Consider the following 16,578-nt stretch of genomic DNA (forward strand, 5'->3'; position numbering starts at 1 on the left):
TTGCACAGCACTAAAGAATTTAAAGACATTCAATTTTTTTTAATAAAAAAAATTAAATGGTTCATTTTTTTTAAGTGCATGTTCTACAGCCAGGTTGCCTGGATTTGTATCCACTTTCTAGCTGTGTGACCTTAAGCACATTAATCTCTCTGAACCTCAGTATTCCTGTCTGTGGAATGGCGTTAGTACATCATAGGGTTATCACAAGAATAAGTAACATAAAGAACTTATAAGTACACCTGACCCATAGTAAACATTTAATAAATGTTAGTTATTTTCATTTATGAGGTGAAATGTGATAATGTAGGGGGAAGAATTGGAAATTTGGGATCAGCATATACAAGCTATTATACATAGGGTGGATAAACAACAAGGCCCTATTGTAAAGCACAGGGAACTATATTTAATATCCTATGATAAACCATAATGGACAAGAAAAATAATATATAACTGAATTACCTTGCAGTACACAGGAAAACCATAAGATTTTTTTTAATACTAAATCAAAAAAAAATGTGATAAAGCACTCAGCACAATGCTGAGCACATAGTAAGTACGCAATCCACAGTAAATTTTTATTTCCAGTACAGTATGAAATTTAGAAAAAAGGAGCTATAAGCAGCTGAAGAGATGATAAGGCCCCTTAGCTGCCATCAACAGGCCTTGGAATTAGAAGGTCAAGAAAGCAAAAGGCATCATCTTACCTTGAATTCAGAGGAGACCTGAACCCTTGGAACCTCCCAGCCTTGGCTTCAGCCTGTCCACTTTCTGTAGAGGTGGGGTTGGCTCTCCATCTGATGCTTTCACTGGATTTTGTCTCTCTCCTCTAGACTCTCTAGGGCAATGGTTGTCAACCCCAAAGGACTTTGCCCTGGGAGACATTTAGCAACATCCGGAGACATTTTGGGCTTCCCTGGTGCTCAGATGGTAAAGAGTCTACCTGCAATGCAGGGGACATTTTTGTCTGGGACAACTCAGGGTGCTATAGACACCTAGCAGGGAGAGGCCAGGGATGTTGTTAGACATCCTCCTGTGCACAAGAGAGCCCCCACCACAAAGCATTAGCTACTCCAAAATGTCATTGGTTCCCAGGTTGAGAAACCCTGCTCCAGAGGTAAGGAGATCATCACTTGATTAGCAGGAAATGGGTGGGGAAATGAAGCAGGGATGTGGGGAGAGGGAGCAGTTCCTTGCTGGAGGTGCCAGGGAACAGTGGAGGCAACCCCTCTGCAACGCACAGAAAGGACCCCAGCACCACTTTCTCCTCAGTATCGGAGACCAAAGGAAACCAAGAAAGAAACCAAGAAAACGGAGTCAACTTCTTTGTATGTCTTATATATTTAATTAATAAATAGGTTTTCTTCTTTAAACACAGAACATATAACAGATTGAAACACTCCCCCCTCCCCCCGATTCCAAAGACAAGAGTCTATAAAACAAATGCCAGCTATACTGCCCTAAGGGCAGAAAAAGTCTGGTGATCCCCACCCAGCCCTGCCTCCTGCAGCACCACCACCCCCACACTGCAAGAGAAGGGGGTCTGGGGCTTCTCCCTTGGACCCTGGGGACTCAGGTGAGAAGCATGCGAATGTATGATGTCACCTCTCCATGAGGCATGGGCTATGCAAAGATGAGGTTTCCTTCTCAGTGGCTCTGACCAGCTCCTGCCTTCTGATTTCAGTTACCAGTTATGAAGCACCTGGGCTCAGCTCCCAAGGGAGCTGCCCCTTGGCTTCCCCACTCTCCACTCCTCTGCAGCCTCCTCAGAGGGGAAGGGAAGGGCTCAGGGACCCCTCCCATCCCCTGGCCTGCATGGAAACGCTGTGTGGAAGAGGCATGATGCTGAAGTGAGGCTCCTGTAGGCCCCCAACCAAAGCTGTGAGGCCAGCATGCCCCCCAAACCCCCACACCTTTTCTGCCACTGGAGCAGAGGGCACTGGGGCAGCCGCCCCCTCCACCACCTAGTGCCTGGCTTGGGGTGTGATGGTTCTTTCTCAGTGTCAGGTCCTCAAGCCGGGCCTGGCTCTTTCCTTGTCTCGTTCCTGTCTCTTTCTGAGCCCTCACCATGGCCATCTGAAAATCTCATGCCCAGAGTCCTAAATTGTCTCCTCCTCCCTCTCCCCGTGCCTCTGCAACCCAAGGGAGGAAGTGGGAGGTTGTCTCCCCTCTCCAACCCCCACTTCACATAATGGAACAGCTTTTGGCCTTTTCCTTCTTGAAGGTGGAAGAGATGAGTTCAGAACGGCTGGGGAGGTGGAGCAGTCGCTTGGAGAGGCTTCGGACAGGGCTCTTCGGGGGCACTGGGCTGGGTTTGTTCAGACACACCATGGACGCTGTCCGGAAGATGCTGTGGATACTCTTCTCTGACGTGAAAGCCGAGCCTTCCAGGTATATTTCTGCACCCAGCTGCTTGGCAATGGCACAGCCCTGCAGGGGGAGTGAGGTCATCCATGCAGTGATCCAAAATGGCTCTGAAACCCTGGTTTCTCAGGGTAGTGGTCCTCCCCAGGGCTGCTCCAAGGGACCCAACTGCCAGGCTCCCACCACCACCCTCTACTGATTATTTTCTGACGGTGAAGCCTGACTGAACCTTAAAGTCATCTGGAACATTTTTAAACCATACTGATGCCAGAACAAGTAAATCAGAATTTCTGGGGGTAGACCTAGGAATTAGTATTTTTAAGAACTCAGATGATTGTAATGTGAAAGACTGGTTTAAAGAAATGATCTTTACCTTCCCATGTGCATAAGAAATTATCCAGGGACTTAATTTATAATGTAACTGCATACTTTTCTCCAAGAATGACTCTGCAGATAAGGAGTCAGGAATTCTAACAAACACCTCTAGTGATTCTAATGAAGGTGGTCCACATATACACACAAAAAACCACCTGAGAAACACTGACACACAAAGGAATGGGTCACCTGAAAAACTATAGTATGTGCCTGCGTGCATGCTAAGTCACTTCAGACATGTCCAACCCTGTGCAACTCTGGATTGTAGCCCACCAGGCTCCTCTGTCCATAGGGTTCAGCAGGCAAGAACACTGGAGTGGGTTAGCCATGCCCTCCTCCAGGGGATCTTCCTGACTCAGGGATGGAACCCATATCACTTATGTCTCCTGCACTGGCAGGCAGGTTCTTTACCACTAGCGCCACCTGGGAAGTATGAATCTGAGCAAATTGGCATCCATTACCTCTATCCAGGTAACTAGTTTGCTGATTATAGATGGCCCCCCAGAATACCAATTCTCTCTTGCTATAGTGAAAGAGTGTGAGCAAGAGCCATTTTCCAAGCCCTCTCCTGTAGCCTTCCCCAGCTCAACTCCCAGCCCACACATGGGCACGCGTGCACACACACACACACACACACCCCTACCTGCTCATAAGAGATGGGTGCCTGCTTTTGGTGTGACAGCTCCATCAGAGTGCTCAGGTCTGTTCTCAGGTCGGTTTTACAACCAATAAGCAAGACACGGGTGCTGGGACAATAGTCAAGGATTTCCGTCCTCCACTGAAGAGCCGTGCAAGAAGATAGGAAGGAGGAAGGAAGGAGAGTCAGTGGCTGACGGACACCCGGAGGAACCCAGTTGGCAACATCACATACACCATTCCGCTTATCCCCAGCCCAGCCCTCCCTGTGAGTCACAGCATCGCCACTGCACTAATTACATCATCTTCCTGCCCATGAGGCCTTTGGGGCCACAGGAGTGCTGACCCAAGAGCCTGTCCCCAAATTCAATGGCCCAGTCTCCAAAGAGAGCACAGGGACAAAACTCTCACTCTCCGCCAAGCATATGGGGCATGGGTCCACCCCCTCAACCCAAAGGGCTGCATAAGTCCAAAAAGCCAAGAAGAAGCCAACCAGTCTCTTTCCAAGGGAAGGAGATAATCCCAGAGTCTTCTGGGAAACTGGGCTAGTTCCACAAGGCTTCCTGGGACTCCTCAGTATGGGTAGACCTTACTACCATGACTGAGGCATTTCCTACCAACAGTTCAGCTCGGGCCTGCCTGGCTAAGTCCCAGAAGGCCTGGGATCAAGGTCTGTAAAGCTGCCACCCAAAGGCCCCTTCTCCAACCCTCAAACCATATCACCAGAAAGTTCCCTACTCTCAACCCTCACTTCCTGAGTCTCCAGCACCACCCTCCCCTGCTGGGCCTCTGGCAGATCAGTGCAGGATAGGGGCAAAGGCAGGATGAAGAGGGACTGGAGATCTGGGTTTAGTCCCAGTGTTTAGTTGCTCAGTTGTGTCTAACTCTTTGCGACCCCATGGACTGTAGCCTGCCAGGCTCCTATGTCAGTGGGACTGTCCAGTCAAGAATACTGGAGTGGGTTGCCATGTCCTCCTCCAGGGAATCTTCCCGATCCAGGAATTGAACCCATGCCCCTGCATTGGTAGGCGGATTCTTTACCACTGAACCACCTGGGAAGCCCCTCTGGCCCCAGAACTGTAGCTAATGGTGTGGCCTTGGGCAAATCTCTTCCTTCCCTGGCCTCAATTTCTTCCTACACAAGAGGGATTAGATGACAAGGTCCCAAGATTCCTTTTTGTTCTCAAGCTGAGCTAGAGATGGTAGAATTCATTCAGTCTTACCTTCTTGAGTGCACTGTCCACAGTCTCTGGACGGCTGATATCAAAGCACAATAATACTGCGTCCGAGTCACTGTAGCAGAGTGGACGGACATTGTCATAGTAGGGAGACCCTGGTAGCGGGGAGAGAGAGCTGATAGTAAATCATGGCACTTTCCCTCCCCTAGAGGCCTAAACCCAAAGAGCACTGGGAACACCACGCTTGGTCCCTTAAGGGAGAGGGCCCCACCTATCTCCCAGGGGAACGTGCTGCAATGGGAAGCTTGGGACCTGACCACCTGCCAAGAGACAGTGCAAGGTCATCTTCCTTAATCCTGAAAAAGGGAAAGGGGGCAAAATAAAAGGGAGGTGAAGTATAATTGGGCCCTGTCTGGGTCTCCTACAGTGGGCTTCATTGAAGGTCCACCAGTTTTCCGAGTCCCTGGGGAAGTGGCTCCTACTCATGCAGAGAGACCAGGCCTTGTTTAAGGTCTCTTTTCTAGAGTCTGCCTGCTGTCCAACCTCTGCTCCTGGCTTCTGCTCCAGGGTCTCCCCAGTGAAGAAACACATCTGCCTGTTATATAACTGGCTGCCCTGCTTCTTTGCCATGGGGTCAGAACTCTAGGAGGCAGGCAGGGGAGGGAGAGCATCAGGAATTCAGGGTCCCACTGGTCCTCCCACCCAAATCAGCTTACACTGGAAAGGGCAAAAGGAAAGCTGCAGCCCCCTGTCCCAAGATCTCAGGGAAGCATTCTCAAAGACAGCAGCACCAACAGCTGGGATTTAGAGGCTCTCAAATAAGGGTCCATTGCTGGGAGGGGAGTAGGCAGTGAAGACCCAGGTGGTCCAATGTGGGAGAAGGCTGGGGGTTGAACCTGCCCCCCTCCACCCTGGAGAAGGAACAGTAGCAGCTTTGGAACCCAGACAATCCGTGCTCAGAATAGCAAGCAGCCCCTCTCCCTGAACCGCAATCGCCATGGAAACTGGGGGGAATCCAAGCTGAGGCAGGGGGTTGGTTGTTCAAAAAAAGGGAGTAGAGGGGAGTTGGGATAACTGCCTGCTCCTTCAGTAATCCGCCCCCATCCCTCTCAGAGGGATGAAGTGGGGTCTCATCACAGTATCACTGAGCAAAAGGAACACTGCAGCACTGGGGAAGGAGAAGGAGAGGAGGCCTCCTTTCTGGCTCTAAGCGATCCCCCTCCCCTAAGACCAGCAAGTGAATAATGGCCCCAGTGCTGGGAAGCCCCATCCCACACACCCCTGCCATTCCTCCTTCCTTACGGGCATCTCATTTGAAAGAGGGAGTTTGAGGCTGAAGGACAGCCGGCATCCTTTTGGAACTTGGGGGGTGGGGATGCGGCACAGGGAATAGTGACCACCTTGCTGATTTTCCATTATCTGAATTGGGATTCAAGGACTGCATTCTGACTGTGGGAGGAGGGGGAGAGGCTCTTTGGGGGCAGTGGTAGTGAAAAGAGACGAGCTGCAGGAAGATTCTAGGAAGATTGAGAGGTGGGCAGAGTACAGCAGATGAAAAACCATATATCATGCAGCCAAGCTGCATTCCAGCTCAATCCAGCCAGCATAGCACAGTCTGGATAATCAGAATCCTGGCTCCCAACCCCTGGAACTGCAACAGAGGGAAGCATACCAGGTGGAGGAATTTCTGTCCTGGTTTGGGGAGTGGGGAGCAAGGGCGTGTCTCATTTTCTGATTACCCATATCCTACCTCCAGTCTTTCCAATCCTCAAAATTGGATCATGGGAATAATAGATCTTTGGAGGAGTAGGATGGCATATTTATATGTAACAGGAAACCCCTAGTGATTTATAGTTCCTCTTTAAACTCAGCATTTTTGAAGAGAAATGGATTTTATTTTCTTTCTCATATTTCTGGCTTTCAGTCCTTAATTATGATTCTGAGCTCAGTCTATTTTAAAAGGGCTGGGGTAAAGAGATGATGGAAAGGGGGTCAGAGTGAAAAGCAAAGGATAGCCTAGCACTGAAGGTTTAGGGATGAGAGACTTAAAACATTGCTTTCCACGTTCCAGAAAGATAGAGCATCTTCTACCTCAGCCTAGTCAGAGCCAACACCCCCCTGCTACGTACAACATGACAGTGACCCATATTGAGCCCCCACCCTCCAAAACACTGACGATGCATCGCTTCATCCCTCAGCCGCAGAGTATGACAGTGGGGCTGAGCTGCGGCAGGCAGGCAGGCAGCAGGGGCCAGAGATGAAATGCAGAAGAGAAAACTGAGTCAGGAGCAACATTTCCCCCAAAACAGACTTGTCTCCCTGCCACAACCACCACTGCCTCCTGCCTTTTATTTGGCTTTGCTCTGGGGCAGTAAAGGCTGTGAGTGCGTGTGTTGGGTGGCAGAGTGTGGAAATGCAGAAGCCCTAACTGCCTCCTCCAGTAGTCTTCTGGGGTCCATTCGCCTCCCCATTCCAGCTCTCTAAAGGATGGAGCCAGACCAAGAGAAGTGATAGCTTCTGGGGTTCATCCATTCTGCACCCCTGGATAAGCCAACCGAGTTAGCCAAGCCCCACCCCCACCAAAGAATCTTCAGGTCTCTTTCTTTCAGTTTACGGGCAAGCACCATACTCCTTCTCCCCGTCAGAGAGAAAAACAATTTCTAAGAGACAGCAACTGCAACAGACCAGTGGGGGGTGGGAAAGGGGCACTTGGGGCCAGCAGTCTTACCTGAAGTGTCCCAGAGACTGAGCTCCACTCTCTGTTCCTCTGTCTCCAAGCAGGCTGTGTAATTCTCAAACACAGTGGGCACATACGTCTGTGAAAAGAGAGGAACTATTCACACCTTGGACGTACCAACCCTCAGAACCCTCCAGTTGGTGCTGGCTACACAAAGAAGCCACTCGCCCTAGTGAGACACTAACGTGGCAGGAAAGGAGAGGATACCTGGGGCAGGAGGGACCACATGGGACAGGAGAGGGGGTGTAGAGGCTCAGGCACTCTGCTCCATCAAAGTGAGAAATGTAAAAGACTTCCTGCCAGGGACAATCTCCCCATATCCTAGACGGTCAGGGAGACACCACACACACACACACACACACACACACACACACACACACACACGGATTCCTCTTGTCCCCAGATTTGCCTGTCTCCAAATTTCAGAGCCACAAATCAATTCTAGCTCTTTTTCTCCCCACAGGTCCCTTGGACCAGCAGGGCGGCAGAAGCCTGCCTGGGGACAAGCGCACAGAATGGGTGAAGGGACGGCAGGTATTACGTCAAGAAGAAACCCCTGACTCTCAAATGCCTCCAGTTCCCTCTCCCAAGAGCAGACTCCAGGATGGAGAGAGGTAGGAGGGGATTTGATCAGGGACCTATGGGTGAAGAGGTGAGGAGGAGCCAGCTGGGCGGCAGAAGTGGAACAGGTCTCAGGGGAAGCTAAGGCAGGGCGGTCCTCCAGCCAGAAAGCGGCTGAGGATGGGGAGGGTGGGGTGGGATGAAACAGCTCCCCTGGGCAGGTAGCAATCTACCCGCAGCAGGAGGCGGTCAAGAGGAAAGGTGGCCAGCGGGCGGGCGAGCAACTCACCTCGGGATAGCAGTCCTTCGCCAACACCTGTAACATTGCTGTCTTCCCACATTGCACATCGCCCACCAGAACGAGCTTACATCTGGCCACGACTGGCTGGGGGGCCCGTCTCTCCTTCATGGCTGCAGCCTCCGCGGGACCTGGACTCGGAGAGGGGTTACGCCAGGTGCGTCTCAGAACACTACCACCCGGATTCCCTGCCTCTCTCCAACTGAGAAAGAGGCCAGTACGGCTACCTTATATTGCCCTGGCTGAGCCAATCACAAGAGAAGGCGGACTCTGTCACAGCCAATCCCTGAAGTGGGATCCCCTCTAGCAGCCAATGGCAGGAGGATCTGAGTCAGAACCTTCTTCTTCCCTTCCCTTTCTCTTAAAGCTGCACCGTTTCTTGCTTCCTCTGAAAGGGAATTCCCACGTTGTTTTGCGTTTGTATCGGGATTGGGGTGAGGGGAAATCAACCAAATTTTAATGGTCTTGAGTGTCCACCAATTAGTGTCAAAACCAACAAACTAGCCAAGAATGTGGATAGTGAAGTCAAGCTGGAGTTGTCCCAGGAGAACAGGACTTGCCTAAATTGTAGACTGGTGGCACTTCCCTGGGGAAGGGGTGGTCCCAGAAATCTCTGGCCCCTTTGTTCCATCTAATCCTCACTCGGACCACTTCCCACTTCTGGCTTCTCTTCACAGAAGCTCCTGCTGGACCCCCTTATCAACTCGGTTGGACCCCTTTCAACACCCAAGTCTCTTCCTCAGAAATCACCTTCACTAAAAAGTACATAAATTAAACAACCTTCTTGCATCATCTGGAAAAAACCCACAGAGCTTCTGACCCAGAGATGGGCACAGAGAAAGGAATGAGGGAGTCTGGCAAGTGGGGAGGGGCATGAAAAGGGCAAAACAAACAAAGTTGCTGTCTGTTTGGCCAAACAACCTCTCACCCCAGGCCTGGCAGGAGCTGCTTTAGGGGTGTTTGTTCTACCTCTTGGGTTTAGCTTCCTGGATGAATCAGGCACAGGTCCAGTTTCAGGTTGACACCTACTGACGCTGCTGTACTGCGTGTGTCAGCTGGTTGAAGTCCAGACTGGAAGACTGGGCCTGGGACTTTGGGATTCGGAAACTGAAGGGCAAAATGAGGTTGAGATGAGCTGCGTAACTGCCTGCCAGCCCTTGGCCCTGAGAGCCTTTCATGTTACCGCCTCTCCACTAGACAGAATCAGCTTGAATAACCTACTGATTATTCAGGAACCAAAACAGTCTAGATCAGGCCTCCGGGGGATCAGGGATTGAAGTGAGACTGACCCTGGGCAAAAGTGGAGCACTCCAGACTTCTTCTCTAGGTCCCTTAACCTTGTGAAGCCCAGTGTCTCTGGAGCACAGCCGGAGCCCTATTCCCTTTGAGCTTTACTCTGACTTGCCATCACTGCTGCCCCACTGGGGCAGGGGAGCGGGGTGTGTTCCCTGTTACACACGATGTTTAAAATCTTCCCTGGTCCCAAAGGGACAGGATTGCCAACGCCCTCTATAGACAGGAGAATGGAGAGTATTTTGAGACTGTGGCCTAATCAATGTGCGTGCATGCTAAGCAGCTTCAGTCTTCAGTGTCTGACTCTGCAATACTATGGACTGTAGCCCACCAAACTCCTCTGTCCATAGTGTTCTCCAGGCAAGAATACTGGAGTGGGCTGCCATGCCTTCCTCTAGGGGATCTTCCTGACCTAGGGATTGAAACTACATCTCTTATCTCTCCTGCATTGGCAGGTGGCTTCTTTATCACTAGCACCACCTGGGAAGCCCCAACAATGTTGGTCAATCAGTCGTGTCCAACTCTTTGGGACGTCCCGGACTCCACGGACTGTAGCCAGACAGGCTCTTCTGTCCATGGAATTCCCAGGTAAGAATACTGGGGTTGGTAGTACTCCCTTCTCCAGGGGATCTTCCCCACCTAGGGATCAAACCTAGGTCTCCTGTGTCTAGTCCAAGTTGCCTGGCTGAGGGTCCTGGGGCTAAGTCCTGCACTGTCCTCTGCCCTAAGGCCCCCCTTCCAGGGATCAGGGATCACTTCAGGGAATCTCCAGGGTAGAAAGACAGTTACCAGGTGATACCATTGGCTGGTTACCCTCCTCTCCCAGGCAGGCTCTCTGGAAGCTTCTTTCCCCCTACCATTCCCCAGGTCTCATCCTCAGCCCTAAGATAATGTTCTGTCTATAGAATTTGTCCTCTTTCTGCCCTTTTGCAGCAGCCTGACAGCCTCTCTGAGCTGCCCATAAACATGGTTTGAGAGTGTTCCAGGAACAGCTGTAAGATTACAGACTGCCTCAGCCTGGAGTCCTCTCCCTGAGCATGACTTTTTCCTGGTGTCTCCCTCCCTCCATCTCATCCGAACTCAGTTCTGGAAGCACCAGTAGGGTTCCCATACAGCCTCTTAACCCTTAACTGGGTTCCCTCCAATGGCAGCCCCAAAGGCTTTAGCCCTCTCTCTCCCCATGTTCTCTCCCAGCCTCCCCCTACACGGACCCCCTCCCAAGGCACCCCAAATAATATTCAAATAAGTAAAAACTGTTCTTGCTATGCAAACAACTTCCTCTAATTCTAACAAGATTGCCACTCCTGAGGTCCACTGAGATAGAAATTCTGGGAACTGGTGCTAACACTGCTTCTTCCCTGAGCGGCTGCATTTCAGGGGAGGAAAGCAGAAAGCCTGAGCTGTGAGACGGAGCAGCCCCCATCATGGGGCCTCCTGAGGATCAGGGCTGAAGTAAAACTGACCTTGAGCAGAAGGGAGAGCTCTCCAGACTTCTTCTCTAGGTCCCTTCACCTTGTCAAGATGTGTCTCTGAAGATATTTTGTGGGTCACATGTTTATGAATTATGGTGGGAAATGTAGGGTGTGTGTGTGTTCAGAAGGCAGTGTGGCAACATGAAAGGAGGATGGAACCAAAATTTAGCTGGTCTGAATGTTGGACCAGCTCTGTCCTTAACAAGCTATGTGTGTTTGGGTTAGTCTCTCTGGGCCCCTAGTTCCTTGAATGTGAGGTGAGAGGTTTGGACTAATGAAGGGGTTTTTAGCCTTTCTTTTTTTTTTTTTTAGCAGTTAGACTACCTCCCCCAAGTTTGTTTAAACCTCTTCCATGTATCTTTATTTAAAAATCCAAAGCCAGAGTAATAATTGTACAAGGTTGTTTTTTCCTATAAGACTGACTCTTTGCAACCACGTGGACTGTAGCCCGCCAGGCTCCTCTGTCTGTGGAACTCTCCAGGCAAGAATATTGGAGTGGGTTGCCATTCCCTTCTCCAGGGGATCTTCCTTACCCAAGACTCAAATCCAGGTCTCCTGCATTGGCAGGCAGATTCTTTACCACTGAACCACCAAGGAAGCCCTCCTATAAGAGCAGGAAAATTTAAAACAAGGTTATACTTGAAAACATTATCCTAAGGTGAAAGAAGCTAGTCACAAAAGGCCATATATTATATGATTTCACTTTTATGAAGCATCCAAAACAAATCCAAAGACAACAGAAAGGAGATTAGTAGTTGTCTAGGGCTTGGAGAAGGAAATGGCAGCCCACTCCAGTGTTCTTGCCTGGAGAATCCCAGGGACGGGAAGCCTGGTTGGCTGCCGTCTATGGGGTCGCACAGAGTCGGACACGACTGAATCGACTTAGCAGCAGCAGCAGCAGCAGTAGCAGGGCTGTAAAGGCTGTGGGGGAATGTAGAATGTCTGCTAATAGGTGCGAGGTTTCTTTTTGAGGTGACAAAACTCGTCTAAACTTGATTATGGTGATGGTTGTACAACTCGGTGAATATACTAAAAACCACTGAATTGTTTAAATTGGTGAGTTGTATGATATGTGAATTAAATCTTGATAAAGCTGTTACTTTTTCTGACATTTTATTTATTTATTTATTTTTGGCTGTGCTGGGTCTCTGTTGCTGTGCAGGCTGCTCTTTAGTTGCGGTGAGCAGGCTTCTTATTGCAGTGACTTGCCTCGTTTCGGAGCACGGGCTCTAGAGCGCAGGCTCAGTAGCTGTGGTCACGGGCTCAGCTGCTCCTCGGCATGTAGGATCTTCCCAGCCCGGGGCTGGAACCCATGTCTCCTGCGCTGGCAGGTAGATTCTTTACCACTGAGCCACCAGGGAAGTCCAAAGCGGTTACTTAAAAAATAAATAAGTAAGTTTATAATTTCAAATTTTCTTTACAATCTCCTTTAACTTGTTTTTTTTTCCTTAAAAAAAAACTTATTGTGTGGAGATGTTCAAACATTTAAAGAAATACAAAAATACAACGAACCCATTTGTAACCATCACCCAGCTCCAACAATCATCCACACAACCCTACTTCATCTCTACCCCCACCCAGCTTCTCCCCATACACCTCCTCACCGGACAACTGTAAGACAAATTTTGGATGTCATATCATTTAATCCATAGAGATTTCAGTACTTATCTGAAAAATAAAAAGATTCTTCATTAACATAATCAAAATACCATTATTCCCACTAAAAATAAATAATTCCTTAAAAATCGCCAAATAGTCAGTCAGTGCTAAAATTTCCCCCATTGTGTCATTCATTGATTTAGTTAAATTGGAATCTAAACAAAGTCCACTCACTGAATTTCATTGATATGGCTCTTAAGCATCTTTTATTTCATAGGTTCCATTTCCTTTTTTTCCCCTATAGTTTACCTGATGAAGAAACCACATTGTTTATTCTAGTGTCTTCCATATTCTGGATTTTGCTGATTGCATCTCCATGGTATTGTTAACATATATTAAACACTTTTACAAATTACATCTCATGCAGTATCCCCAAACACAAAAAGATGAAAAACAAAACTCCAGTGGTTAAATCAGAATTAGGGACTTGGGATGGGACTGACTCAGCTTCCCAGGGTACTTCTAGGGGACAAACTCCAGGAAACACAATTTAAAAGCCACTAGCCTGGATATCGTGTGCGTGTGTGTGTGTGTGTGTGTGTGTGTGTGTGTACCACATCTTCAAAGCTCAGGACTGTCCTATCTTTTTTTGACTCTGATTACTCTGATAAGGTCCTTATTTAGGACAGTGACATAATACACCAAGGTGTTCAGGGTGGTAGCAAATTCAAATCCACTCTGACTCTTAGCACAGAGTACACAAACCCAGGACTTTCTCTGCCCTAGGGATCCTTACAAAGAGCTCCCAGGGACACTGCCACCTGTGTCCCCCAGGAGTCTAGAAGGCAAGGCCCACTCACCCCTCCTTAATATGACTCAGGCGCTCCACTTCTCAGTTCTAAACCATAACTTCTCATGATCTCAGGGATCCCTGGCTCCTAGCCATGGGAACACCTGACCCTTTGACGGGGCCTTGTAGCTGGAGCACTCACTAGAGTGCTAAACAAGATTGTAAGACTCAGTCCCCATCTTCATGGAGTTTACAGCCTATGAGGAGGAGATAAAACGAGAGCCTGGCAGGTAACTGAAACAAGCACAGTAGGAGTGCTAAGAAGGGAGAGGTCACATCTGGTTAGGTGATCTTGGAAGCCTCATCTAAGAGAGTGGTTTCTCCTGGGCCTCAATTTTAATACAAGACTGGAGACGGCAAGACTTCCCTGCTCCAGTGGTGAAGAGTCCTCCTGACAATCCAGAGGACGTGGGTTCGATCCCTGCTCTGGAAACTAACATACCCATATGCTGTGAAGCAACTAAACTAGAGCGCTGTGACTACTGAAGCAAGTGCTACCGAGAGCTGCAACTAAGACCCAAGGTAGTCAAATACATAAACAGACAAACATTATTTTTTTAAAAAAGACTGGAGAGGAGAGATGCAGGAAGATGCTCAGCTCGCCCAAGGACTGAAGAATCAATGTAACCAGCTGAAGCAGATGATTCAGGGGGTGGGGCAGTTTGCCTGAGAACATAATTAGGAAAGGGAATGTGGTACTAAAATATCATAAAATACACTTAAAAACCAAAACGTAGGAGTTCAGAGTTTTAAAAAATACGCACAAGTATACTTGTATGTTTTTTCTTGATCGTCAGTGCCCTCCAGCCGAAGACTACCAGCAGACACTTATAGTCAAACAAAATTGGGTTTGTGAACTCATTTCATCAAGGAGAAGAACACACACCAACTGTGGGGCATCCAGGAAAAGGCTTAGGATTTGGACTTAAATTTGCAGATTTGGGGAGAGGTCAGGGAAGCAGCGGAGAAGGCAATGGCACCCCACTCCAGTACTCTTGCCTGGAGAATCCCATGGACGGAGGAGCCTGGTAGGCTGCAGTCCATGGGGTCCAAGGAGTCGGACTCGACTGAACGACTTCACTTTCACTTTTCACTTTCATGCATTGGAGAAGGAAATGGCAACCTACTCCAGTGTTCTTGCCTGGAGAATCCCAGGAATAGGGGAGCCTGGTGGGCTGCCGTCTATGGGGACGCACAGAGTCAGACACAACTGAAGTGACTTAGCAGCAGCAGCAGTAGCAGCAGGGAAGCGAGGTTGCCCTGGGTTAGAGGTTGTCAGGAAGCTGGTGGATTCTACAATTGGGTACCTTTTTTTTTTTTTTTTCCGGTTCTATTTTTTTGGCTGTGCCGCACTGGCATGGAGGATCTTAGTTCCCCAACCAGGGACCTGACTCATACCCCCTGCAGTGGAAGCACAGAGTCTTAACCTCTGGACTGCCAGGGAAGTCCCTACCTTCTCAGTTCTAAACCATAGTGGTACCTTAGTAAATAAGAATGAAGCAAGACTAACACTGTGACTGGTAAAGGAGCAGCAACCACTCATATGAGCTAGAACAGGGGGATATTTGCTCATTTTCATGGCTTGGACAATTTCTTGTTTTTGTCTGTGTTTGGATGTGACTACAGCGAGGTCTTGTTCTTGATCTATTTAGGTCATTGGGTAGCCTTGCTTGATGTTGATATTCTGTGAAAGTGTTATATTCCATAGGAGAAAACCAAAGATTAGCTGTGAAGGCCAAGCCCATTCCTGCGGCTTTTCTCTTTCTTGGGCTCTTCTGCTCCTCTTCCCGAGAGCTGAGTGTTGTATGAGTCTAGTGAGTGATTAGAAGCATAAACAAAAGGAAAATGGAGAATTTTCTTGGAAAACTTCCTAGAGGAAGTAGCATTGAGCTATGGTTAAAATAAGAATAAGATGCTGAGAGGTGGGTAGTATATAGGGAATGATCTAGGGAATTGGGATGATGTGGAAGCAAGAGATGGAAAAAGAGGACCAGTGAATGCATGTGTGTGTGTGTGTGTGTGTGTGTGTAAAGGCCTATACAGGAAGAGACAGAAATAAAAGCTACCTGAACTAGACTAAGAATTAGGAGGGAAAAGATGGCTGAGGATGGGGCAGGAAGGGAAACAGGGACCCAGTAAAGACAGTGGTCCTGGGGAAACCTTGTTCTGCCTGGTCTGGCCGGAGCTGTGGGCTGGAAGTGGGGGACAGAGGAGCAGTGTGTGGCTCGAGTGTAGCCACCGTTCCTGAAACAGGTACCTGAATCAGAGGACCCTGGTTAGACCGCAGCAGGTAGGGCTTCCTGCCTTCTTTCGCCACCACCAAGGCTTGGTCAGGGCCAAGGTGCTAGGGGCTGTCACGCTGGGGGAAGTCTAAGGAAGGAGAGGTGCTCAGGAACATGGGAGTGAGCTGGGAAGTGATGAGAACACTGAGCCACACATATCCCCTTTCCAGTTTCCCAGGTCCAGCCACTTCCTCATCCGCTAGTGTAGCAACTCCCCCGCCCTCCTCTACCCTCTCTGGGCCTCCTTCTGCCACCCTTCATTACAGCCTCCCGGGGATCTTTGTGTGTCCCCTCTCCTGGGTCCCTTCAGAAGGTCCTTCTTGATCTGGCAAGGTGGACAGAAAGTATAACTTTCCTCTGCCTCCCCTCAACCCAATTTCTTGCCAGCAAAAGCAAGGCAAATCCGTTTTGGTGGAAAAAGTAACTATAAGGAGATTCAGTTTATCTATTTCTAAAAGGCAAGATTAAAAACGAAACCAAGAAACTACATGGGTCGTGTCCATTCTCTGCTTAAGTATTATGGGGTCAGGTTCATTTTGAATAACATCCAGTTTCTTTTAGAACCATACATGAACTGTCTTGCCCTTGTATTCTTCCCCTCTCCCACTGTGCTCCAGCCATGCTGAACCTTTGCTTCCTCCAATCAGGGATCTCAAATTTTCTATCACAAGTCATAGTCAGAAATTTGTTACGGGGATTTTTCTGGTGGTCCAGTGGCTAAGAATCCATGTTCCCAATGCAGGGGACACGGGTTCAATCCCTGGTCAGGGAACTAGATCCCACGTGCTGCAACTAAGCGTTTGCCTGCTGCAGCGAAAATTGAAAACACCGTATACAACTAACGGGATCTTCCCAACTCAGAGATCGAGCCGGGGTCTCCTGCGTTGCAGGCAGATTATTTACCACCTGAGCCATCAGGGAAGCCCCAACTAAAAT

General features: G+C 49.0%; 1 protein-coding gene and 1 long non-coding RNA gene across 2 annotated transcripts; both read right to left on the reverse strand.

The window, feature by feature from the left end:
- Positions 1–1,314: 1,314 nt before the first annotated feature.
- On the reverse strand, positions 1,315–8,361 carry RND1 (Rho family GTPase 1). Its single transcript, XM_006054554.4, has 5 exons — positions 8,138–8,361; positions 7,279–7,366; positions 4,596–4,705; positions 3,380–3,514; positions 1,315–2,427 (listed from the first exon to the last, which is right to left on the reverse strand). Exons 1-5 carry the CDS (start codon positions 8,255–8,257, stop codon positions 2,182–2,184), a joined length of 699 nt encoding a protein of 232 aa, XP_006054616.3. The 5' UTR covers positions 8,258–8,361; the 3' UTR covers positions 1,315–2,181.
- Positions 8,362–12,234: 3,873 nt separating this feature from the next.
- Positions 12,235–14,417, reverse strand: LOC123333295. Its single transcript, XR_006550587.1, has 3 exons — positions 13,371–14,417; positions 12,516–12,579; positions 12,235–12,287 (listed from the first exon to the last, which is right to left on the reverse strand). It is a non-coding gene; the product is annotated as an uncharacterized LOC123333295 (long non-coding RNA).
- Positions 14,418–16,578: the final 2,161 nt, after the last annotated feature.

This window comes from Bubalus bubalis, chromosome 4 (assembly GCF_019923935.1).
Source record: "Bubalus bubalis isolate 160015118507 breed Murrah chromosome 4, NDDB_SH_1, whole genome shotgun sequence".
NCBI lineage: Eukaryota > Metazoa > Chordata > Mammalia > Artiodactyla > Bovidae > Bubalus > Bubalus bubalis.

Coding starts and splice junctions, on each gene's coding strand:
- RND1 (XM_006054554.4), bottom strand. CDS start 8,257: ATGAAGGAGAGACGGGCCCCCCAGCCAGTCGTGGCCAGATGTAAGCTC. Junction 4,706..7,278: donor CAGTCTCTGGGACACTTCAG/GTAAGACTGCTG, acceptor CCCCGCTACCAG/GGTCTCCCTACTATGACAAT. Junction 2,428..3,379: donor CACCCATCTCTTATGAGCAG/GTAGGGGTGTGT, acceptor CTCCCCCTGCAG/GGCTGTGCCATTGCCAAGCA.